Consider the following 25,164-nt stretch of genomic DNA (forward strand, 5'->3'; position numbering starts at 1 on the left):
AAAAAAATTTGCTGCTGGTAAATAGAGATCCGGCTTCAGGGAAGAAATGGTTGTGCATTCTATGTACATTCTATTTGTGCTACGAACAGTGCTAGATATTGCAAGCTAAATGTCTCAAGGGGTTGGGTATTGGGAATGGGTACTGCTTTTGTGAGTTTGGGACAGCAAAGCTTCTATGTTAGTCTACCTTAAATGTTTTGCGCAATTCAAGCATTCTAAACAAAACAAAAAATCTTGATATCACATTCGCTCATATATTATTTTCTTCTAGTGTCATCCAGTGCAGCTGCTTGGGTGAAGAATGTTTATGTTATTTTCATTTACGTTCACTACAAAATATAAGCCTTAAAATTAACCATAGAAACACATAAATATGTGTCTGTTGTCACAGAATATTCACAATATTTTGAGCCATGGACACGCATAAGCATTGTTCCTTCTCAGTCTTATTCATATAACTTCAGTTTCTTTGCTTTCTCACCATATTCCAGATAAAATTATTTCGGCTTGTGGTGTGTGTCAGTGACCCTTTGTGAAATGATTTCCAGTCTTGAGCATTCACGAAACTATTTACTAACATCACTAAGTCATCAGTACCATAGCAATTGCACTTATTGTAAGTTTCTTATCTTAGTAATATATCACCCTTCATTGGTGCAAATGTTTATACAATGTACTGTAATTCTCAGCTTAAAACTACCTTCAGAAAATTTTTGCCACCTCTTATTATCAGTGTCATGCTGAAAAGTTTTAACGTTTTAAAGCATCACAAAGTTGTACACTTTGATTCACTTTTTTCACATTAGAAAATCACTGTACTTGTATCTGTAGAAGTAGCGTCTTAAAGTGCAGTAATGGATATAAAACCTATTTACAGTACACATCTGATATATGTTTGCAGACCAAAATCATATACCCTACCTTTTCTTTCATATACTAGCCTTGTCTTAGAAATACCATCTCAACAACAGCCTCTCCATAGACATATATATATCTTTTTGATTGACAACGTAAATATACATATACATCATCTTTATTCAGCAAACATTAAATTACACTTACTAAACAACACTAAACCCGTGTCTCTCGTGATAGCTTGTGATGGCCTAGATTGATGAGTAAAATAGTGATTGATTGATTGATTGATGAAGTGATGGAGGAAGAAGTATCTACCTTGAAGTAAGAAATTAATAGATAAATGTAAGACTTCGATAGATGCAAATACATAGTCATGAATGATTAGGTAAATTGAATTGCAGTCAAATTAGTTGATGATTTGACAGATATAACGCGAAAAACGGGTAACAGAATGGTTGTGTGCTTGAACAGAAAATACAGATGGATGTAAATAGAGGTGGATGGATAAATTAACGAGAGAGAGAGAGAGAGAGAGAGAGAGAGAGAGAGAGAGAGAGAGAGAGAGAGCGAGGTGCTGACAGTGAGTAATGGTAAAGGCGAAGCGAGTGAAAAATGGCGAAGCAAAGAGGAAAAGCATTAGGGTTGAAAAGAAGCTCCGAAGCATCGTTGAGTCAGCAATTGAAGGAGGAGCAAACGCTAATGGATACGGGACGCAGGGACAAGAGGAAGACAGACGATGGTTGAGAGAGACTGGAAAATTGTCTTGGAAGTATCGAGGAAAAAAAAAAAGTGGTAGTTGTTTTTGGGTGGGATTTCGATAATTGAATAAAATTAGATCATGTTTTTCGCCCATGCAATTATATGCAAGAATGTTAGTGGCTTTTTAGCGGTTGAAATTTAAACTGGTAAATGTTTGAAAAATTGCCTCTAACTTTGTAAGTTTAAAGAAGCAAGTAGGAGATTGAAATTTCGACTATTGACGGGGGGAAAAAATCTTTAAATTTACAAATGTAGTTAGTATATTTTGAAGATTAAAATTGTAAAGATGATAAATGGTGGTTGTTTTAAGAAAAAAAAATCGGTAAAAGCACGAAGCAGCTACCGAAAATAATGATGATTGTTAAATATGCAGCAGTCTGTGGCTAATAGCTTATTAGAAATGAATAAAGCAGCATAATTATTGAAGATTGTTAGACAGCCTGTTAGTATGCAACCGAGTTGAAGTGTTAAAGAAGGAACGGCCGGAATTAATGTTGATTGATTGATACGTAGTAGTGTATTGAAAAGAGTAGCATTAATTGATGGGATGTACGAAGGTGGATGAGTTTTTAGTCTATAAATGATAAGTGGATGAAATGAAGCCCTACACTTTATTGAGTGATGTAACTGAAGTAAATGCACATCATCTAATGAATGTAATGTTGTGAAAATGCGTACTGGTGCATGAATGATATTCTTTTACTTGACCGCGAATAAATGAACAAGTCTCAACGGTACTAGCAGATGAAAGCAAATGATCTACACAGTATTTACATTTTATAAAAGTCTACCCTTAACTACTACTCAACTAAAAGGTATTGTTTACAGGTTTATTACACATACCAAGCTACGGGGTGGACAGAAAACGGTCTTTACTTATTAACCTGGCGAAAAAGATGGGGTTTTCATATTTTATTCTTGCGCTGTCCTGACGGTTTTTATACAACTTAGGTTCGACACGGAGGGGTTAGCTACAGCCTCTTCACTTCCAGGGGGCATCTCCTAAGCTGAATATAATCGAAAAGCAGTTCCAGGAAAGAAACGTCAAAAAAGACCACCATATTGAAGAGGATGATGTAAATGTGCGAAGATTTGGATGGCTACCGAAACAACTAGTGAGTGAATTCTAAAGGCCTTATTATGATCCCTTTCACTTTAATGACTTTTCTTTCTTTCTGCCTACAGACGGTTTTATTCAGCTTAGGGAGAGAAATGGGACTCTGAAGAAGTTAATGGAGAACTTTCGTAATCCCATTACTACAGCGGGTTTCTTCAGAGTTAGGAAAACCGTCTGGAGAAATCGAGAATAAAATGAAAATAACGTCACCGGCCTGAAGGTGTTAAACTTAAGAGCGCTAATAGAAGGCTAGTCCCCAATTTTTTTATACCTTTATGGGAAAATTGTTTTAAAAAATGAACTGAAAATTTTACCTTTGCCTTGTTCCTAATTGCGTTATGTAAAACGGAATGCAGTTTTTTTCCCCGATATCTCGTGGGTGTTTCTAAATTGACTGTTAAAATTGTGGACTTGCATTTACGTTCGCTTACTTAGTGTTAGTTTCTCCAGTCTGGTTATGTATTGTATTTTATTCTTGCTACCTTCAGACGATTCTTTTTAGCTTAGGAAAAGCCCGCAAGTTTTGAAGGGGTCATTGGAGACTTTTTCTAACCCTATCTCTGCAAAATAATTATTTCGGAGTTAACAAAACCATCTGAAGATAGCGAAGATAAAAATTAAAAAATGGTAAAATGTAAAAATTCATCATTGATTGGTAGGGTTAATAATTGGACCATAAAGTCAACATCTGCAGGACTACATGCTATATCCAAAACATACATAAGGTTCCAAACATCTCTAAAAATCCCTCTTATGTACACTGGATACAAACATTATGCGGAATTCTTGATGTATATTGGTGCCTAAAAGTGTTGCCCTATATGTATGTAATTGCAAGTGCTGATGATATTTATAGCATGTATGATGGATGCCAGGTTATGGCTGTGAGCATCTTTTGACTTTTAATGAGCTGATAAAATGCTTGAAATTATCTAGGTATTTAGTGATGGGAATGTATATTATGTACTTCTTGTTTATGCAGGATTATCACATCTAAAAATTTAAGGACTTCATCACATGAAGTCGTAAAGTATCGGTAAATAATTCTCTTGCAAATATAGGTTTCCGAACTCATGAAGCGAAGTTCGAACCCGCTTACATATGACATTAGTTTCGAAATAGAGTTCAGGAATCATTGACTCTAACCGTACATTCAACAAAAAGTTCTGCGCAGCTCACACTCGTAGTTTGACCCGGAAGAATCAGAAGCTCGAGGAATGAAGCAAAGGATAGTAATAGTAGTGCACGAACCTCAGATGCTTCAGAGTTTAGCCGTGTTTGTGAGCTGTGCAGGACTTTGGTTGTCGACTGTACGTAAGTTCACTTCGGCGGGTTGAGGAAAATTACATGTAGATTAACAATGTAAACCGAAACCTTGCCGTTGGAAATATCAATAGAAATTACTTAGTCAAAATATATACGGAATAACAATGTAATTAAGATAACACAAGTAGAATATAATGCATGAAATTGTAAAAGTGTAGAGGGTATACAGTTTAGATAATATTACAAATAGAGTATATAAACTAGGGTGACAAAATAGTTACAGCTTTCAGACTAACATCATAAGGTGGACAGAATAACAGTGTTGCTTGTACACCCAAGAAAATAGGGGAGATAAAATAGCCAGCGGTCCAAGTACAATAATCAAGGAGATGTTGCAAAATTACGTAACATTTTGTAAGATCTAGGCAACATTATTATCTCTAACAAAACAAAACAAAATATCATCCCCTGTAATAGCTAAGCATATCTAAGACAAGTGTACATAATGATCATTAAATTTGTGTTATCTATACTAACATGTGAAAAAAAAAAATAGGTATGGACATCTTCCTTCTTACTTCTTTGTCTTGACCAACAGTGAGAGCAGCTTGACACATTATGTATAGTAATCCAAGAGAGGACAATATATGCTATTTGTTATATCTGAAATTATAAGAGAAAATAACACTGTCTTAAAAATTCTTTATCCCCCAACTAAAGAACATAGAGAGTGACTATTTTATGTACAATTATGCAAGCGGGTAAAATTATCCAATGTTTTCCATAATAAATAACACACTAAATAACTGCAGATTTCTTTATATCCAGGTTGCATTGCTTTTAGTTGCCCCTGGAAAATAATAAACAAATCACATCCCTTTCCTTCCAGGTCACACAGCAGTGAGGGTGGAAGGCGCGAGAGAGTGAGGTGGTACAATGCAGTAACTGGACGTGTGTTGATGGTGAGCAGATTGGCTGAACACTCAAGGGGGGACATGGGGAGGGGGGTCGGCTTTCCCACCAAACACTTCAAGACCACCATCTTACACTTTGAGCTCAGGTTAGACATTACGTTCTCATACCTAAGCGTTAAAACTCGACAGGTGAAGACAAGACCTCGGTTTTTTTACCAGATTCTTTAGTCCATGATGACGATTGGAGAAAATGGTTTCCGTTTACGGCCATCGACTACAAGAGGGTCATAAAGGCATCCTTTTTTTTTCTTTTCTTTTTAGTCCAAATCTTTCTCTGTAACATAACCTGCAACAATCTAATTTTCACCAAGTTGGCGAGTGGTATTGCTGGGGTAATAAGGGCAAAAGGGAAACTACATAACTGAAAAATCGCACTTGCCCTAGACAGATAAATAAATGAACTAGAAAGCGCACGGAGAGCGCATACCTCCGCCAATGCCATTGCTATTAAAAAGGATCCGGATTCGGATCCGCCCCAAAGTTTAGTCAGTTCTTTTTTGGTCCAGTGGCCCACCTTTCCACAAAATTTCATGGATATTCATTGAGTACTTTTGGAGATATTGTGCGGGAAACTCGGGATCCGGATCAGCCCCAAATTTTAATAATTTCTTCCTTGGCCTATGGCCCACCCATCCACAAAATGTCATCAAAATCCGTACATAACTTTTTAAGTAATCCAGTATCCGGATCCGCCCCAAAACTGTAATTTTTTCTTCCATAGCGCACCTTTCCACAAAATTTCATTCAAATTAATTGAGAACTATAGGAGATATTGTGCGGGATACTCCGGATCGGGCCCAAAATTTAATAATTTCTTCCTTGGCCCATAACCCACCCTTCCACAAAATGGCATCAAAGTCCGTTCAAAACTTGTTGAGTAATCTTGCTAACAGACAAACAAACAGACCAACGAGGGGTAAAACCTCCTTGGCGGAAGCAATAAATATATGAAAAGAAAGTTTGGCCTCATAGTCTTTGCCAACCCTACCATTTAATGTGAGACACAGACTGATAAAATGTCAATATCAAAGACCTTCATTAATTTTTAAAATTAGGGGCTTGCCTTCTCGTCCCCGATTTAACTTTTAGGCATATTTTGGTGAATCTTTTTTTATTACTATTATTATTATTATTATTATCATTATTTTTTGTGGAAGCTGGAGATTCCGATGGTGCTTTGACTCCCCTCCTACCTTCTCCATCCCCCTCCACCCGATTCGGTTCTTCTCCACCTAATTCTCCACTGTATGCTACTCTCTCCATCCTTCTCCATTCTCCTCTATCCTCCTCCACTCGATTCAGTCCAGAGCCGCTTAATGATTTTCCACTCGCAAAGATTCCCATCTACCTTTCTCCGTCCTCCTCCACTCGACCCAGTCCTCCTCCACTCAGTCTCCACTTGGTACAGTCCTTCTCCACTTGACTCCATCCTCCTTCACTCGATTTAACCGTTTTACGCCTTTCTCCATCTTCAACCTCCTCTTGACTTATCTGCCTCACTCCAGTAACTTATCATTTATTGTACCCCTGCCTTCTCCAAACGATTAGGACAGACCTCTTGTAGTGAAGGGATTAATAATTGCCTTACGATAAACCCTCCAGCTGAAAATGTGTCGCTTGATCCTAAATAAAATCGTCATGAGGAAGCAAGAATAAAACATTAACTTACGACATGGGATTAAATTGCGTTTCGTGAACGTGAAAAGGTATTGTATTATATTTTATATTGGTGTTTTCAGACTTTTTACCGCCACAAAGTCACTCTTGCTCTCATCGACATAGAAGTTGGATCATATTTAACGCTTCTTTTTTTCACTCCATCTGCAATTTTTCTTGTGTTGTTGGGACGGCTTAGTCAAGAATCAGTTTCTAACCTGCATCATGTACTCATTTCCTGTCCCACTGTCACACCACCAGCAGAGTGAGCCAGGCGAATTTCAAGAGGAGCGCAATGTATTACCCTGCACTGTCCAACTATGCAGGTACTAAAACTCCTTTCGATAAAATTCACTCGTGCAATGCATCCCACGTATATTTAAACACATATTTGATTCTTCTTGTATTCGACTAGTATGAAACATGACAGGAAGATGAATAACAGAAGGCGTCATTGGCTTGAAAAGGAAAAATACATCATACCAGCGACCCGCCCTCCTGTATTCATTCATTTTATACATGCACCTGATTCTCTCTAGGCACGGGGCTCAACCTCCTGCCAGTATGAAAGATGCATGAACGTTCCGGCTCAGGTTCAGTCTCCCTGCATTGGTGGGTAACAAGGTGAAGGCCACTGACCTCTTTACCACCATGATGTCCCCCTTTTTAAATCCTTGTTTCAGCCCATTCTATTCGACTAATACATTTAGGACGAGAAGAATATGATATAACCCTCCTTAACCCATTCACTACTGCACAGCCATTCTGATGTGAAACGTCTAATGATGGCAAGACAAAAAATATATATGAGATCTTCGGAATTAAGAGGATAACCTATGTGAAACTTATCGAAATTAAAGTTAGATATTGCCTTGATTAATACCTTCACTGCTTCACGCCCTCTCGAAATTCAAGCAAACTGTCTGGTGATGGCAAAGAAATATGTGTCGTCGTAGAGTTTAGGGGAATAACTTCTTTCAGTACAATCCATCTTAGTCCCAATACAAGCGATCATCATTTTAAGTCGGGCATATGTTTCACTGTGTCAACATTTGTCATATAATTAGTGCTTTGATATTGGAAAAACTGGCAAATCAGTTTGATATGTAGCAGTGGAAGTGAAGTTTTTTGACTGTTAGGGTCTTTCTCGACTGCCCAAAATCGCTCATGTAAAATTCCTAAATGTAGCAATGAGAAAGAGAGAGAGAGAGAGACTCGCATGTTTTGCAGAGAGACACAAACACTGACAGACGAACGAGTTTTTTTTATAAACCAGTAGTGCCTTTATCCCGGTTTGCATATAGCCGTTCAGAACAAATCCCTTGGAGAGAGAGAGAGAGAGAGAGAGAGTTTATTTTAGTGGGTTATTGCGAGCCAAGCATATTAGGTTATTCGAGTTTTACCTGGGAATAAAAAAAAAAAAAAAGAAAACATAAACTTACATTGCCCTGATTAAAAGGTAAAAAAAAAAATTGCGAGATCTGTTCTGCCTTGATAATCCTCTCTCTCTCTCTCTCTCTCTCTCTCTCTCTCTCTCACACACACACACACACACACACACACACACACACACACACACACACACACACAGACACACACACACACACACACACACACAGACACACACACACACACACACACACACACACACACACACACACACACACACACACACACACACACACACACACACACACACACACACAAACGAATACCCAGTGGGAGTATTTACAGCATGATATTTGTGTCCTGTAATTCCGCTTATGGGCGTTTTTATGGCTCGGGTGCAAATTTGGTAGAAATCAGGGAGCAATATCAGTATGGAATGCGCGCCTAAATATTCTAGCTTACTTTATTTTCTTTTATTTGTAGCTCGACCCGGGAAGCGAACTCGTATCTTTTATGTTTCTGGTCCAAGTAGGCTTCTGACTGGACCACCACTCTCATACCAGTTCACTTTTAACCTTTTCATGCTACTGGACAGTGACGTGGTAGCACTGATGTAACCCTGCGGCTCCACTGTCCGGTTATATAAATGCCCCCCAACGCCACTCGCAGTTCCCCAGAAGAATGATCGTGGACTTCAGGAGGAGGGCGACGTTAGCCAGCAGTCCACTGTGTTCACGTTTTAGATAGACTTGGGGTTACAACAAAAACAACAACCACTAGCCCATTCATCCCAGGAACGTCTGTTTATTTAGTTTTAATTTTAGTTTGTTGATTTATATGTGTATTTATTTAGGCAACGTCCTCTCGATTTTTTTCCCTTTAGGATAGTTTTCGAACTGAACACGTTAGACCCTGACCTTAATGTACTCCTTAGAATGTGAGAAGTTTTTTTCCAAGTTGACCAGAATTATTTGGTAGCAAAATGAGTAAAGAAAAGTGGCGTCACCCTGATACACTGAGTACCAGCTTACTATTTTCTTACAACTTCCCAACCAAACAAACTTTCTTTTACCCGCTTTCTGCCAGAACGACTATAGTAGTGTTTTTTTACCTGATGGAATTGGGCCGCCCCTAGAACTTGAATATTAAGTTGCCTGAAATTCGATGAGCTGTTGTTCTGAGGAATGATTGTCTTTGGTTAATCATCAAATCGACTATCCAGTCTGTCTGTGCTTGACCATTAACTGAGCTGGATGAGGGTAGGGATCTCCTTCAGGTTTGAAAAAATACTGAATGCAACCATCATCACACAACTCTCATACCAATTCATCCCATCCCATCCCATCCCATACCATACCACCTAGACAGCAAACCAAATACAGACCTTGATACGTGACCATAAAAACTCGTTCGAGCACTTGACATGTAAGGAGAATACCTAACCAAACCGAGCAAGAGATTCCGATGCTTGAACGTGAAAACTGGGTCCTGCTTTCTGTATGTAAAACGCAATACACACCAGGCCAAACCACGCAAAGAAACCTCGACGCCTGATCTTGAAAACTCTCTTCAACCCTCACCATCCACTCCAGCCCTAAGCACTCTTCCTTTTCCTTACCGGCACCCACGGCGACCATTTAGCCGGCGACACAACCATTCCTGCCGGTAACTGAGGAGAAATGACACCCAAGTGACGACTAACGCACTTTCCTTCTCGTCCCCTTTTTTCCGGCTCGTTAGCAGAGCCTCCTGTGATAATTGCGTTGTTAGTCTGCCCTTTAATCTTTTTTAATATCTTTCAGTACTGCGCTGTCTCCATTATTGCTTTTTCTTTCTTGTTGCCCTTAAGGAATATGATTTTATTTTATTATTCACTTGTTACTCTATGTTCACCTCTTCTGGTATGATAAAGTCTGCGGTATATTCTTCACATTACTCCAAGACGATGGTGTTTAATATATCTTGTTACCTCCTGGTGATTGTGATTTTTGTGTTTACTCTGTTGTTGCTTTGTGCTAACTTTGTGCTGACCCATTTCAGAGCGATGACAGCTGCTATATTATTCTCCTTGCAACCTCATCTGTGTGTGTGTGTGTGTGTGTGTGTGTGTGTGTGTGTGTGTGTTTACTTTGTTCTTTTCTGAGTTTACCCTTTTCAGTGCGATGACGTCTGCTGTATTTGCTACCCCCACATTTTCTTTTATCCAGTTGTATTAGTTTGTGTGTGTGTGTGTGTGTGTGTGTGGTGTGTGTGTGCGCGTGACCTCTGAACAGTTGTGTATATAATTATTGTTTCTGTCTTGTTATTCCGTTTAACGAGTGGAAAAAAAATGGGATGGAAATATTATGGAATGACTTTAATGGAATGGGAGTAAAAAGTTTTATACACCGGTATATAAAGTGAGAGTAGTGGATATTGGATGGGAAAACGAGGCGTGCAACTGTCGAGTGAGGACAGTGGAGCAGTGAAAAGGAAAAGAGCAAGAATCGATCGTTCGTCGAAGGGAACCTGAAGAAAAAATGCAGAAGTTGAGTGAGAGAGGTAGAGACGAAGGGGATGGGTGGGTGGGAAGAGACTCAAACTCGAATTACTTTTGTGGAACGAGTAAATACATCGAATTATTGAGGAATGAGTGGAGGAGTGTGTAAAAATACCTTAATTTTCATCAATAATTCCGATTGCCACTCAGAGTACACCGCCCAGTAGAGCAAGTTCAAGATCGTAAAGCTAAACGGGAGGGTGACTCAGAAACCGACCCACTAAATTGGCTTTTTCTCTGGACTCTTTCGTGACGGGACGAGCTAGACTGGGTGAGGATCTGTACTTAAAGACGCGTCCTAACTTGGCAGGGTTAGATACAGCCTTCATTAACTCTCTTCAGTACAAGAGGCTTTCAGTGAGAAAAAATAATTTGAAGACTGATATAGAACGAAGGTTGTGGAGTCAGGTTAAAGAAAAACAATATAAACATCGATTAATGATGGCAGGTGAATGAAAGAGGTGGAGATTGAATGACGGGGATATAAACCAAAACTACAGTGACGGTGGTGGAGAGAGGAAGAACATCGAATGAAGGAGGAGGAGTCTGAGTGAACGAGACTTTAAAAAATAGATGAATAAATAAAACACATGTAGAGGCCCAGTTACCAGTCAGAGTACACCGCCCAGTAAAGCATATTCAGGATCGTAAAACTAAGTGGAAAGATGACCCTCGAGAACCGATCCACCAAAATGGCCTTCTCCCTGGACTCCTTCATGTCTGCAGCAAGGGAGCGAGGCAGATTGGGCGTGGATCCGTACTTGGAGACGTGGCCAAGGGGGGGCGGGGCGGGTGGATGGTGTGGGTGCTGGTGGTGGGCGTGGGCGGGCTGTTGGTTGGGTGGAAGCATTCTGGGTTCACCATCTTGCTCGCCAAAGCCACCGTTTTCTGCTTCTTGGAGTGTAACGTCGCCCCCGGCCTGAAACGGTTGGGAGAGATGTGTAGTAGTAGTGGTAGTAGTAGTAGTAGAATGGCAGTAGTAGTAGTAGTAGAATGGTAGTAGTAGTAGTAGAGAGGAGAGAGGGAAGTGAGGGCAAGGAAGGAAGAGTTATATCATCATTGATCTGGAGAGGTTGAGATGCTTACTGTAGAATTAGTAGTAACATTAGTATCAGGAGTAGACAGACGGTCGAAATAAGCAAGATAGCTATTAAATCTCGCCACCATTCACCATTCTACGTGCATTTGACGCGTGCAGATGACGTAGTGATAGAGAGAGAGAGAGAGAGAGAGAGAGTGTGTGCGTGTGTGTGTGTGTGTGTGTGTGTGTGTGTGTGTGTGTGTGTGTGTGTGTGTGTGTGTGTGTGTGTGTGTGTGTGTGTTACTCACCCTTCTGCGTGCGTTTGGCGTGTGCGGGCGACGGACGGTGAGCTTTCGAGTGACGCGGCGCAGGAAGTTTTCGTCTTTTACGGTGTGGTCCACCATGTCGCCGAGGATGATGTTCACCATGGCGTACTCCATCAGCGACAGAAACACAAACACGGTGCACGACGACATGAACAGGTCCATTGCCTGAGGGACGGAGGTGGAAATCAGAGACAGAAAAATATACAGAGATGGGGAGAGAAGGGTTGATGGAGTGGAAGGTGATTAGAGAGAGAGAGAGAGAGAGGACCTTAGGGATGGAGTTGGGAATTAAATGTAATATGGAGTTTTCAGTAAAGGAACTGGAGGTAATAAAGGAGATAGCAGGGTATGAAGTAAGAAGTAGTGGAGAGAGAAATAAAACATTATGAGAAATGGAAATAGAAGAGGGGAGGAGACAAGGAAAGGAGGATGTAGGAAATAAAAAGGGACGAAAGGAGTGAGGGAGAGATGAGAATATGAGAGAAAAAATGTGGGGTGAATAAGGAGAAGGAATGGATGTAGAAATTACATGAGACGAGAGACTAGGGGTAGAGGGAGAGGGAGGTGAGAGGAGGAAAGGAAAGAGAAGGACGTAGGGAAGGAGAAAGGAAGAGACGAAACAAGGAGAAACATGCAAGGGAATGGAAAATGCGTTATTAGTTATAACTCGGTCTCTGTGAACCAGAATTAACCAAGCGAGACCAATTTAACTTCGAGAGCTTTCTGAATTAACCAAACAAGACCAGTTTAACTTGGATAGCATTGTGGGTGAAATTCAAGAAGAGAAATCCGGGTGTTGATTACAGTACCAGCTTCAAATTTGCATAGGAAACACGATGCAGTTGAAAAGACTCCCAAGACTCCATATTTCTCAAAGTGTAGGAGAGACATCGAGTAAGGATATTTTTTTCTCTTACGTCGTTTCTCTGTTACCGGAACCACTTATGATTTGTTGTGCCATTCGTCCACTGCTCCGACATTGAGGTACCGGTGTATATATTAAAAAAAACAATAAAGAGTTAAATAATCACCCACCTTTGTTAGTGAAACAGGGCGTAAAGACTTCTAAGAGTTTGTGTTTTTTTGAGAGAGTGGAGAGTTTGTTAAATGACAGAAAAAAAAAAAAAAAATCCACTCACTTTTTTATACGAACAGGTGGTCATTATTTCTGAGAGTCTGCATACTGTACTGTGAGAGTGAACAGTATGATTATAAAGGGAAAAATCTCATCCACCCACCTTTATATACGAAACAGGCGGTAAAGACTTCTGAGAGTTGGCGTGCTGGGTGGAAAGTGTGAGAAGCGAAGTGACCCCAAGTGTGACCCGGGCAGGTACCGCCTCGGGCTTGATCCAGAAGCTAATCCAAGACATGATGACGATGAGGCAGGTGGGGATGTAGGTGTGGAACAGGTAGTACCCCAGACGACGCTTGAACGTGAACACCACCTCCAGACACGTAAAGTTACCTGGGAATTAGGCGATGAGTTAGGGAGATGAGAGAGAGAGAGAGAGAGAGAGAGAGAGAGGAACATATAGTAGCCCAGATGATACTTCAACCTGACCACCACCTCCAGACACGTAAAATTACCTGGGAGTTAGGAAGATGAATTAGAGAGAGAGAGAGAGAGAGAGAGAGAGAGAGAGAGAGAGAGAGAGAGAGAGAGATTCTTTTTATTCCAGTGGGGAAAATCTTATTGCTCCAAGGCCCGTATTCTTGTCGGTTAAGAAAGTTCCCTAACACACCTTCCCAAGCGATTCATTTTGCTAAACACACATTATGCCATCCTCTTCCCTGTTGCTTATTTTCGGTCTAATATCGCCATACTTTTCAATAACACGATGAACGAAATTAGCCAGCCGTATCCAAAAATAATCGCTAAGGAAGAGGTGTTAGGGAGCTTCCTTGACTGCAGAGAATGAGAATAAGAAGGAAACAGAGGCACTTATAGCATATGCACCTGAATTTACCTGCAATTTGGAGGTAAAGGTATATTGTTGGCCTCGTCTTTCACTTTTTTTTTTTTTTTTTTACTCAGGTCGGTTAGGTTCCTCTCCCAGTCGGTGAGTTTATGCCAGAAACAAGATTTTCATTTATTTATGTTTGTTATTTTACCGTGGTTTCTGATTTTATGGATTTTTTCTTATTTTCTTTTTATTTTTCAGTTTTGATTTGGGACCATTATCATCTGCATGGATTATACAGCTGCAACAAAGGCGCTTCGTTAATTTCTCCATTCCTCTTCCATCTCAGTCTAGCTTAGTATCAATTCGTCGGCTTACCTCTGCCTGTCACTCCAGAGGGAAAGGTAGGTGAAAAATCAGATTACTGTATTGGTCATTAGTGTTACGGGAGATATTTCTGTTATTCGTATTTAAAAGCAGTTTGAAACACACACTAAAAGAGTATGAGAAGGAAAGCTACTCTCTAACATTTGAGGACGAATGACAACTTGGAAAGACAGAACAGTATGCTGGAATGGGAATGTCGGCGAACTTTGGCTTGCGATTGTACAGTCGTGAATTTAAATATTGATCTCTTTTATTACGGTACACAACAAAGCAGTGAATAGTGTCTTTCGAAACGGTGTAAAGCGATCTTTGAAATTCAGCAGACTTTTCATATTATTATAAGAGTTTATTCTAAGAGCGAGATCATTCCCGTAACTATACACCTGTCTTGTACTCAGGTGATCATGAATGTTATACTGTAGTGCGTGTCGCTGCTTGTGTTTTATCGCAAGGCGAGTATTTCTGAATGGAAAGTGTCATTTGAAAGTACCGAGTTCTTACCTAATTTTCTGACCGACCGAACACCGATTTTGTTTACCTTCATCCCTGTACATTCCACCTGTAACTCTCATTCCTGTGTATTCATAACTTTCCTTCCCTGGCAACTTTCATTCCGTTGCCCACTCTATTTATAACCTGAATTTCTAAGCTGTCATGCCATTCATTCTTAGGCACTTGTTACACTCATTCCTGTACACACACACACACACACACACACACACACACACACACACACACACACACACACACACACACACACACACACACACACACACACACACACACACACACACACACACACACACACACACACACACACACACACACCTGTGGAGTAGACTTGGGTGCAGTCCCCGGTGCTGTTTAAGACGAGGTCGAGCTGGGGCAACTCTATCGTCTCGTCCACCACCAGGGGCACCTCGGGGTCCCACACGAAGATCAGGTCGTCTGTGGTATGCGAGACTGAGGGGGAGAGAGTGAGTAGGTCAGGTTAGTCATGCCAGGAAGGAAACGGAGGACATGGCAAAGTAAAAGAAGAAAAGTTAGGTGTATTTAGTAACATCAGGAAGGAAACGGAGGATATGGCAAGGTGGAAAGGGAAAGGAAATGTCAAGTTAAGGAAGGAAACGGAGGACATGCCAAAGTAGAAGAGAAAAGGAAATGTTAGGTGTATTAAGTAGTAACATCAGGAAGGAAATGGAGGATATGGCAAGGTGGAAAAGGAAAGGAAATATTAAGTTTGGGGTGTTAAGTAGTCACCTCAGGAAAGAAACGGAGGACAGGGCATGGTGGAAGAGGAGTGAAAATGTTTAAGTTTGGTGTGTTTACTTTAGAGGACATCAGGACAAGGCAGGGTAGGGAGGAAACGACGGAGGAGAGAGGGTGGGAAAGGAAAGGATAGGAGAAAAACATGGGGAACAAGGCTGGATAGAGAAGAAATAGGGGACAGGGAGGAAATGAGGGACAGGGTGGAAGTGGTGAACAGGGCAGGAAAGAGAGGAAATGGGAGATAGGGAAGAAATGGGCGACAGGGCAGAATAGGATGGGATTCGTGGACAAGGCAGAGTAGGAAATGAAATGCAAGCGTAGGATAGGGTAGAAAAAGGAAAGGACAGGTTGAGATAGAGAACATCAGGGTAAGGGAGGGCAGTCCAGTGGGGAATAGGAAGACAGTGCAAGGTAAGAAAATTAAGGAAAAGGGAAGAGGGGTTAGGTTAGAGCACATATGGGCAAAGCAGTGCGGGAGTGGGCTGAAAAGGGAAGTGCTACATGGAGGAAAAATGTCTGCAGAAGTAAAGACTATAAAGGAAACGTCATGGAAGTAACGGAAAGGAAAAGTCAAATTAGATTCAGACAGGATATGTACAGAATAAAGGAAGACTGGGAAGGGAAAAATTAGAATGAACGAAACGAAAAGACAAGAAAAGAGAGGAGTAATGAGGCCAGGCTAGATCAGGACAGGACATAAGATGGCAGTACAACACAGGAAGGGAAGGACAGGGTAAGCTAAATTAGGACAGGACGTGACAGGACAGAGGATAGGAGACAACCAGGCAAAATGACTTCTGTTCCACTACGCCAGCTTCATACACAGGGCCTCTCTCTCGTCCTCCTCCCTGACGCATTATGTCAAAGAACGTAAATTTATACCATGGGCAGAGAACCATATCAGTCGTCTCAGCTAGGAATGTAATCCAGTAGAGGAATGTGAGAAGTGGTGAAATATTAGGCGAAATTTTGTCACCGATTATACAGTTCTTAAAAAAATATTCATACCCAGGTGATCAATGGCTTCACAATGAGCGAAGGTACTGTTCCTCCACAAACTAATTAATCCTGAATGTTCTGTTTATATTCTACTCTGTATAAACTTACATCTTCGTTATATCACTAGATACAGCAGGCATACAAAAAAATAAGTAGCCTAAACAAAGAACGTCTCCAAAATGTCGTTCGTTGCATCAGAATGTTAAGATGGAAATTTAGTCATTTAACAGTCAACAAAAGAGTACCCTAACATTACTTCCGTTGTGCTTTATATTTCAAATACTCAGGGGAACGAGACTTAAGTACTACAAAGTATATCAGGGAGAGAGAGAGAGAGAGAGAGAGAGGAATTTTGAGTTAGGTCACGTGGAGAGGAGGTCAGCCAAGTGTTAGACTATAAGTTAGGCCGTGTCAGTTCGATTGGCAAAGGGATGACGTAGAGAGAGAGAGAGAGAGAGAGAGATCACGTGTGAGAGAGAGTGTGGGGGGAGGAATATTGAGTCAGGTCACGTGGAGAGGAGGTCAGCCGAGGGTTAAACTAGGCATATCAGGTTAAGTCGTGTCAGGTCGATTGGCAGTAAAGGGACAAGTTGAGAGAGAGAGAGAGAGAGAGAATTGAACAAGGTCACAGTATCGGAATGTAAAAAGAAATATAAAGAAAACAGTATCCATGAGTAAAGCAGTGAAGTTAGCTTGGAACGACTAGTAATAAAGAAATAAAAATGGGAGACTACGTGCTGAAGTTTGCAACAGGGGAAGGGGAAGGGTGTCGGAAGGGTTGGTGTCAGTTGTCGCATGAAGACTAGATTTTGCGTGGGTGGTAAATTTAGGGAAAGTACGAATCATTTAAGGGAAGCAGAATGAAACTGGTGATATGGGTACACAGACAGACAGACAGAGAGCAATGAGAATAAAAGGAGTGATGTTGGGACACACACACACACACACACACACACACACACACACACACACACACACACACACACACACACACACACACACACACACACACACACACACACACACACACACACACACACACACACACACACACACACACACACACACACACACACACACACACACACACACACACACACACACACACACACACACACACACACACACACACACACACACACACACACACACACACACACACACACACACACACACACACACACACACACACACACACACACACACACACACACACACACACACACACACACACACACACACACACACACACACACAGCAAGGGGAAAGTCCTAAAAAACGAGGATAATATCGGAGGGGGAAGCTATTGTAAAGAATGCCATTGGATAGGGATAGGAAAATGAGGGTGAAATAAAAATCTCAAACGATTTTCATGATTCGTATGTGTGGTATACTATTCCTCCCACACCAACGATTCATATTTCTCATTATTTTTCGATAACTCGTTGTTTAAGATGTGTTTTAGTTTGCTATATAATTTTTGCAAACAAATTCGTTATGTAAACAGTGAGTATTAAAAATGATACGTGACTACCTTGAAATCAGATGTGCCAGTTTCTCTCAGTCTACCTCACCAGGTGTATGACGAAGACTGATATTTAGGAACACGTCACTAACATAATGAGAACCACCTTTACTCCAGGGGCTGTATTATCCATGACAGGTGAATATTAGGTATTATTAGTTTTTGGTATCTGAAATTATGTACTTTTATGACCTAACTACGGCACAGAGTAACCTTGAACACTAAAGTAAGATGTAGTAATGTAGGATTAGAATGGAAATGTAGCAGTCAAGTCAAGTAAAACGTTGTGTCGTGTGTGCTGCGTTCCAGAAAGTTGATTTATTCTCTCAGCAACACAGGAGCCTGGTGTATGTAGTCTGAGCTCTGTAACAGTTTTACAAGCAGAGGAGGAACTTAGTTTGTTGCTATCTCCAGACGATTTTACTCATCTTCGGAGTGGTCACTTGGCGTATGGAAGTTAAAGAGCCTCAGTTATCCTTTAGAAGATGGTAAAACTCCCAAGTGCTATATTCCATCAGACGATTTTACTAACCCTTCCAGAACTTGCGCGTTTCGTATACAAAAGACTTAATCATTGCCGACGGAAATATTTGCCACGTACTATTGAATAGACTTGACCACTTCCGCCTGGCATTGTCCTGGTTACTTTGTTTTTGCTACTGCCACACGATTTTGCTCAGTTTTGTTAGACTTTTCGAAATGGAAAGGTTAGAGATAGCTCCATTGTCTCCTTCACTATTGGAGGTCATTATTTAAGCTCAATTTTTTCCTCGTACTAGCAAGAATAACGTGATCAATCAGTCGTCTTGGCGAAAGGATCAAGTGTGCATTCGATCACGTCACGATAGTATGGGAAATTCCATTAAAATTATCAATAGTAGTAGTAGTAGTAGCAGCAGCAGTAGTAGTAGCAGCAGCAGTAATGGTAGTAGTAGTAGCAGCAGCAGCCCACTCTTTACTTCATCTTCAGTTCCTTTATGTTTCAATTATGTGTCCTTGCAAAGTACAAAGGAAAGACAGATGGAATAAGGGAAAAGCAGAAAAGAAGAAAAATAGCTAGGCTGAGGTACTGGATGATCCCTAGTGATGGATGAGCTGTCAGTCTTGAAGAAGGGAAATTTTTCGTCTGCATTGACCCTCTTTTTTTTCTTTACATTATTGATGAAAGTGAAGTTCCATCGTTCGTCTTTTTTTTTTGGGGGGGGGGGGACAACGAAAATTAGGTGTATCTTTTTTTTTTCTTTGTCTTCTGTTCCTTTTCTTTCTTTTGGTATATATTAGTGCACTGTTCTATGCATGAATATGACGTGATGGAAGTTAGCCTAATATTACGTTGGTCGTGTGTGCTGATTAAATGTTTACCGTACGTAGAGAGAGAGAGAGAGAGAGAGAGAGAGAGAGAGAGAGAGAGAGAGAGAGAGAGAGAGAGGAGCACATAAAAAGTACAGATTGGTCCATAACGAGATTATCTGTTGGAGAGAGAGAGAGAGAGAGAGAGAGAGAGAGAGGAGCACATAAAAGGTACAGATTGGTCCATAACGAGATTATCTGTTGGAGAGAGAGAGAGAGAGAGAGAGAGAGATACTCACGACTCTCAATCTTCATGGCACATTGCTGCGTGTCGTGGGGGTAGGACTGGAAATTCATGGCACAGGACAGGAGTAGCGTCAGTCTGGAAAAGATAGAAAAAAAAAAGTTAATTCCTGAGGTGAACCTGGAAAATAAAAAGTTAATTTCAAAATGGGGTGGAGAAAAGAGTAAACTACTTCTGGGTAGCGGCATAGAAATGTGAAGTTAATTCTAGAAGAGACAAACAAAATATAAAGTTAATTCTAGGAAGGACAGAAAAAGTATAGGTAATTCTAGGAAGAGACATAGAAAGAATATAGTTAATTCTAGAAGAGGAATATAAAATAAAGAATATAGTTAATTCTAGAAGAGGAATATAAAATAAAGAATATAGTTAATTCTAGAAGAGGAATATAAAATAAAGAGTTAAATATAGGAGGAGCATAGAATATATGGATTAAATTCTAGAAGAGACATAGAAAACATAAAGTTAATTCTAGAAGGGACGCACAGAATATTATTTCCAGATATGGGTTTAGAAAATAAAAGGTTAATTTCTTGATGACTTTTAATGCCTTTTAGTGCCACTCCTACTCGTTACTATGATTGGTACAGTAAATTTTTCACGCTACCTCCAGACGATTTTATTCAGCTTGGAGTTAATCTTCTGCAGTGACGTAATTAAATCAGACTCTCAGCTGAATATAATCGTCTGGCGTTGGCTGAAATGTTAATCTAGGGTGTATGAACGCCAAGGCTCCTATGACTTATCTCGTTTATAAAATTATGTGGTTTAGCCAAATTTAATATTGCAGTTAATACTACCATGAGAAGGATCATTTTTTACCGATGATACACCAGGACTCGAATCCACAATATCCTGAATGCCACAACAGAAAAATTGCCAGTATAACCCGGAAAACAATTCTGAAATAAAAATACGGTTCCAAAAAAGGGCAAAACGGAAGGCATCGACGCGGATATTGCCAAAAAAAAAGAGAACAAAAATATAAACGAAATCCCGTGAAAATTGGCGTCAGCGTATTGTCAGAGGGAGCCGGAGCACATCTGACTATTAGCAGACCACAAAAACGCCGCTGGTGTTTAATGAATGTGGATCACCCCGTCCCTCGAACTGGAGCTGGTCTGACAATCCCGCCACAAAGGGGTTGTTTGTGGAAGGGACTAATCCCCTTCCTCGCTGAGCATTGTACCCTTTGGAAAACATGAAAGCTTAGGCAATAACGCGTTGTGTTGATTGTGTGTGTGTGTGTGTGTGTGTGTGTGTGTGTGTGTGTGTGTGTGTTAAAAAAGCCGTTTGTTCATGGGCGCAGGACCGAGGATGATGTACAAAAGGATTATTTGCAAGAATTTACATAGCTAACACCGTTCACACAATCATTTTTTGTTTATACTCATCGGAATAAACTCGTCCAGTGTACCTTGATAGTATACTAAAATTGTTCTGTCCATGAGACAGTTAATGTTGACATTGTTAACAGAGGCCCCTGTGACCCACTCTTAGCTGAGTAAAAGTTATATTGTGATCATACCATAATAAAAGGCTATCAGTATTTTGTAGAAACTAAGAATAAATAAGGGAGTTTCATAAACTGTTCCGCAGATGAACTGTTATAAACCCTAGATGTCGCAAAGTGACTAAAAGGACTTCGTCTTCTCATGTAGGGCTTTGGTTGAGAGTGTTTTTGAATGAAATACTTATATAAAACAGGTGTATTATTATTGTGATCCTACATTTCGGATCTCTTTGCTGGAACTAATTCTTCTTAAGTAATACTAATTGTACCAATCAACCTTTGTGGCTTTTAGTTTTAAGCGGTTTAAACGGGTTTTAACTTTGTTCGGGCTGTAGCTGTGTGTGTGTGTGTGTGTGTGTGTGTGTGTGTGTGTGTGTAGTCAAACATATAAGAGATAATTATCGTAATGCAGCCGGTAGTAAATCTGGTATCCTGCTATTAACATTTTATTAAAAGTTACTATTAGCGTCATCATCGCCCGTCATCGTCACATCGCTACCATTTAAAGTTGATTGGGTAAGATTCAGAAACACCTCAAAGGAAAATCATTCAGGGATTCACAAGTACTCTAGTAGCCTGACAGATGAAGCGATGCAAACTAATAGGCTTTACCGTAGAGAGAGAGAGAGAGAGAGAGACAGACAGACAGACAGACAGACAGAGATTGAATTTCAATAGACTAACGAAAAAAATTGAGGTAAAACGAAAAGAGAAAGAAAATGGGAACAATAAACATAAAAGCGTAATACGAAAAATAAGACGAAATAATGTAAACCAACAAAACACAAAAATGAAAAGTAGAGAGAAAACGAAAGGAAAAACAGAAGTGGGTATTATTTTGTGGGTGGTGACGTAAAAGAGTGTGTTTGATAAGCCGTGGATTGTGAGCACTAGATTATGAGACGTGCCATATCCCACAGACTCATAACCCTGGCTTTCCCCGCGCCTCACAAGCCTTTTCTTTTTGTTTCGTTCTTTGCAGCTACTGTACGTTGCTTGGATTATGGCCCTTTTCCTTTGTCCTAGGGCTGTATATATATATTTTCTCTCTCTCTCTCTCTCTCTCTCTCTCTCTCTCTCTCTCTCTCTCTCTCTCTCTCAACGACACCTCCCAGTTTCCATACCGTAACGCTGTAAGGGGAGAGCACTGTTCATCCTGGAATATGAGGGGGGGGGAGCGAAATGAGAGCAAGGGGACATTGGCATCTGAGAGAGAGAGAGAGAGAGAGCAAGGGGGTTTTGGGGGTGGACCTGAAGGAAATAGGGTAATTCCGGGGACAGTTCGGGCGTCACACACACAGATGGCGCGCTGATGAGGACAACATAGTGAGGCTAGATTAAGTTGGCTCTGCTTAGATTAGGCTGCGTTGAGAGGCTGCAATTAGAGTCTACGTTGAAAGGCTAGGTCAGGAGGCTACATTAACCTCGTGAGTTCGAGGACGTATTTTTTTTATTCATGCTACCCCTAGACGATTAAGTCAGCCTCTTTCAGTTCCGTAGATCATTTCAAAATTTACTGAAACCTTTTGTAATTACCAGGAAGAAATTAAAAACGTCATTCTCTCTCTCTCTCTCTCTCTCTCTCTCTCTCTCTCTCTCTCTCTCTCTCTCTATTTTATTTTTGGTCAGGTAATCCAATTGTTTTCGCATCATTTCCTTGATCCTCTTCCCCTTCCCTTTGTCAGTCATATTAGCCAACTCCTTGTCCGTCTTCCGTGATCCTGTTAGCCTCTCAGATATAGGATCAGGAAGCGAAAAGTGTCGAATCTCAGAAGGGGTCGTGGCGAATCTTTGAATGGGTTGAATCCCGAAAGAGGTTGAATTTCTGAAGATGTTGGAACATTTAAAGGGCCGAATCTTGGAAGGGGATGAATCTCTTAAAGGGTATAATATTTAAAGCTTCGAACCTCATTAGGTTCGATTTCCTGGTGTAGGGGAAATTATATGAGTTACAGTACAATTCGCTTCAGCCTGCCTCAACGATGATGTCTTATTTCACAAAATCTTGTAATATCTAGACAGTCTTGTACAGCTTTGGAGACTTCGAACTGAGGGTTAAATAATAGCTTTCATTAATCATTTGAAGATAAGAGGAGCTTCTTAAGTCGAACAAAATCACATGAAGGTAGCAGCAATGTGATTAAGAATACATTACCACATTGAAGAAATAATAAGGTTGCATTATTGGAGAGAAACAGTAGCTTGGGTTCTGATTACGACAACAATGGACGGGTTCACAGGTGCAGGAGATATACCTTATATATATTTGTTGATTTATCAGTTTTTATATTTACATTTCCAGGAGTGTTAAGTGTTTATTTATGTGTTTATTTATTTGTGTCATTCATTAACATTTCGATGAGTGCCCTTAACTTATCTATTTACTTTATTTATTTATTTGCATTTCGAGTAGTGTCGTTAGCTTTATATTTATTTATTTACATGCGTTTCAAGGAGTGACGTTTTGGATTCATGTAGTTAAACCCCTTTGCAGCAGGGACGTCAAAACATAATTATTAAGCCAAAGGGAGATTTTTTTCGCCGTGAAGGGATTAATTGAGATACCTTATTTTAAATTTTCATGATCTCCCTTAACCTGAATAAAATCGTGTGATTAGCCAGAGGAAACTATAAATGGAAGATGTCTTGCTAAATGAGTTGATTGATTAAACTTATTTATGTTTACACTAAATTAAGATTAAACTAAATTATGTTACTGTACTGAAGGAGTTGATAGGTAAACGAAATTTGTATTTCATCGTGGTGAAAGTATTGGTAGATGTAAACAAAATTTTGTTATAAATTGAAGGGAGTGATAGATAAACAAGAGAATTTAAGTCGTATTGAAAAGGGTGATAGATGAAACAAAGAAAAAAAGGTTGTCATATTACTGAACAGTTTTGAAAGGATTATAGATCAAGCCAATATTTTTATAAATTGAAAGGATCAGTTGATGAAACTAGAAATGTGAAAGTAATCGTATTATAAAGGGTAATAGAATAAATTAAGAAAAAAGGTACAGTCAGATAACTGAAGAAGGTTATGGGGAGCAGCTCCCCCCTAACTCGCCCCCTTCCCCCAGCAGACAATGAGCACGGAGGGGAGAGGGTGGGCGGAAAGTATGGCAGGGACGTGTTGGTGTGAAGGGCCAGAGTAGGGGATAAGACTTTACTGCCTGCTTCAGCTAACAAATGCCCGAGTTTAGCTGTAGGAAGCACAACCCTTCACGGATCTCACAACAAAGCAGTGCATTGTGTGGGACTCTTCCCTGCTGTATGGAAAGGGTAAAATAAAATAGAATAGTTGTACAGTTTCTTTCTGTGTTCAGAGAAAACGTGGAAAGTGCATACCAAGTCCTGTGAAATGTACGCCGGTTTCGTCGAAATCCATGTGCTCATTTTCTAATATTTCTGATCGTTCTTATTTTTCGGAAGGGAATTACCCTCCTCCCTTCCAGAATAATCTAAATCACATTCTCCAGATATGGCATTACGGATGAAAGTTAAGTATTGCAGAGTGTCATTCTGCATATATTTGTCAACTATCGTGGCCGCATTGACTGTCGCCTGCACTGCAGTGGGTCGGGGTGTGGGAATATATAAGGAAGTATGACTACCTTACATGTGGTGTTCTCACACCTTTCAGACCCCCAGCGGCGGGGTAGCTACGAGGCTTCGCTCTTAGAGGTATATAATCGACCTGATAGTGTATTGCAGAATGTCATTCTTTATTTAATAATAATAATAATAATAATAACTAATAAGAAAGAATTGCATGGCTGGTATATTAGAATTGACGTACTTCTGATGCCTTAAATCTGACCACTGCTTCCCGTGACAAACTTCGCAAGTTTAGTGCTTGGAGGCAACAACATTCGCAGACCTGACGTGAAAGCAGTGCACACTGTGGGCGCCCTTCTTTTGTGGCGCCATTCAGAAGGGCGAAAGTAACTGCTCTCTCTCTCTCTCTCTCTCTCTCTCTCTCTCTCTCTCTCTTCAATCTACTGTATACATAAAAGGTGCTGAAAAAAAAAAAGGAAAAATATAGAATTACTGAGTGTTGCGCAGT

The 25,164-nt window shown here is 40.3% G+C and overlaps 1 protein-coding gene across 1 annotated transcript in view; it reads right to left on the reverse strand.

The window, feature by feature from the left end:
- Positions 1 to 11,162: 11,162 nt before the first annotated feature.
- Positions 11,163 to 25,164, reverse strand: part of LOC145392207 (glycine receptor subunit alpha-2-like) — a 456,984-nt gene continuing 442,982 nt past the window's right edge. Inside the window, exons 6-10 of the mRNA XM_080266659.1 lie at positions 19,579 to 19,661; positions 15,025 to 15,159; positions 13,144 to 13,373; positions 11,888 to 12,070; positions 11,163 to 11,477 (exon numbers count right to left, since the gene is read on the reverse strand). Coding sequence (XP_080122785.1) covers positions 11,163 to 11,477; positions 11,888 to 12,070; positions 13,144 to 13,373; positions 15,025 to 15,159; positions 19,579 to 19,661 — 946 coding nt within the window. The remainder of the gene's footprint in view (positions 11,478 to 11,887; positions 12,071 to 13,143; positions 13,374 to 15,024; positions 15,160 to 19,578; positions 19,662 to 25,164) is intronic.

This window comes from Coenobita brevimanus, chromosome 21, assembly GCF_032717465.1.
Source record: "Coenobita brevimanus isolate Jiangsu-jjx chromosome 21, ASM3271746v2, whole genome shotgun sequence".
NCBI classification, from domain to species: Eukaryota; Metazoa; Arthropoda; class Malacostraca; order Decapoda; family Coenobitidae; genus Coenobita; species Coenobita brevimanus.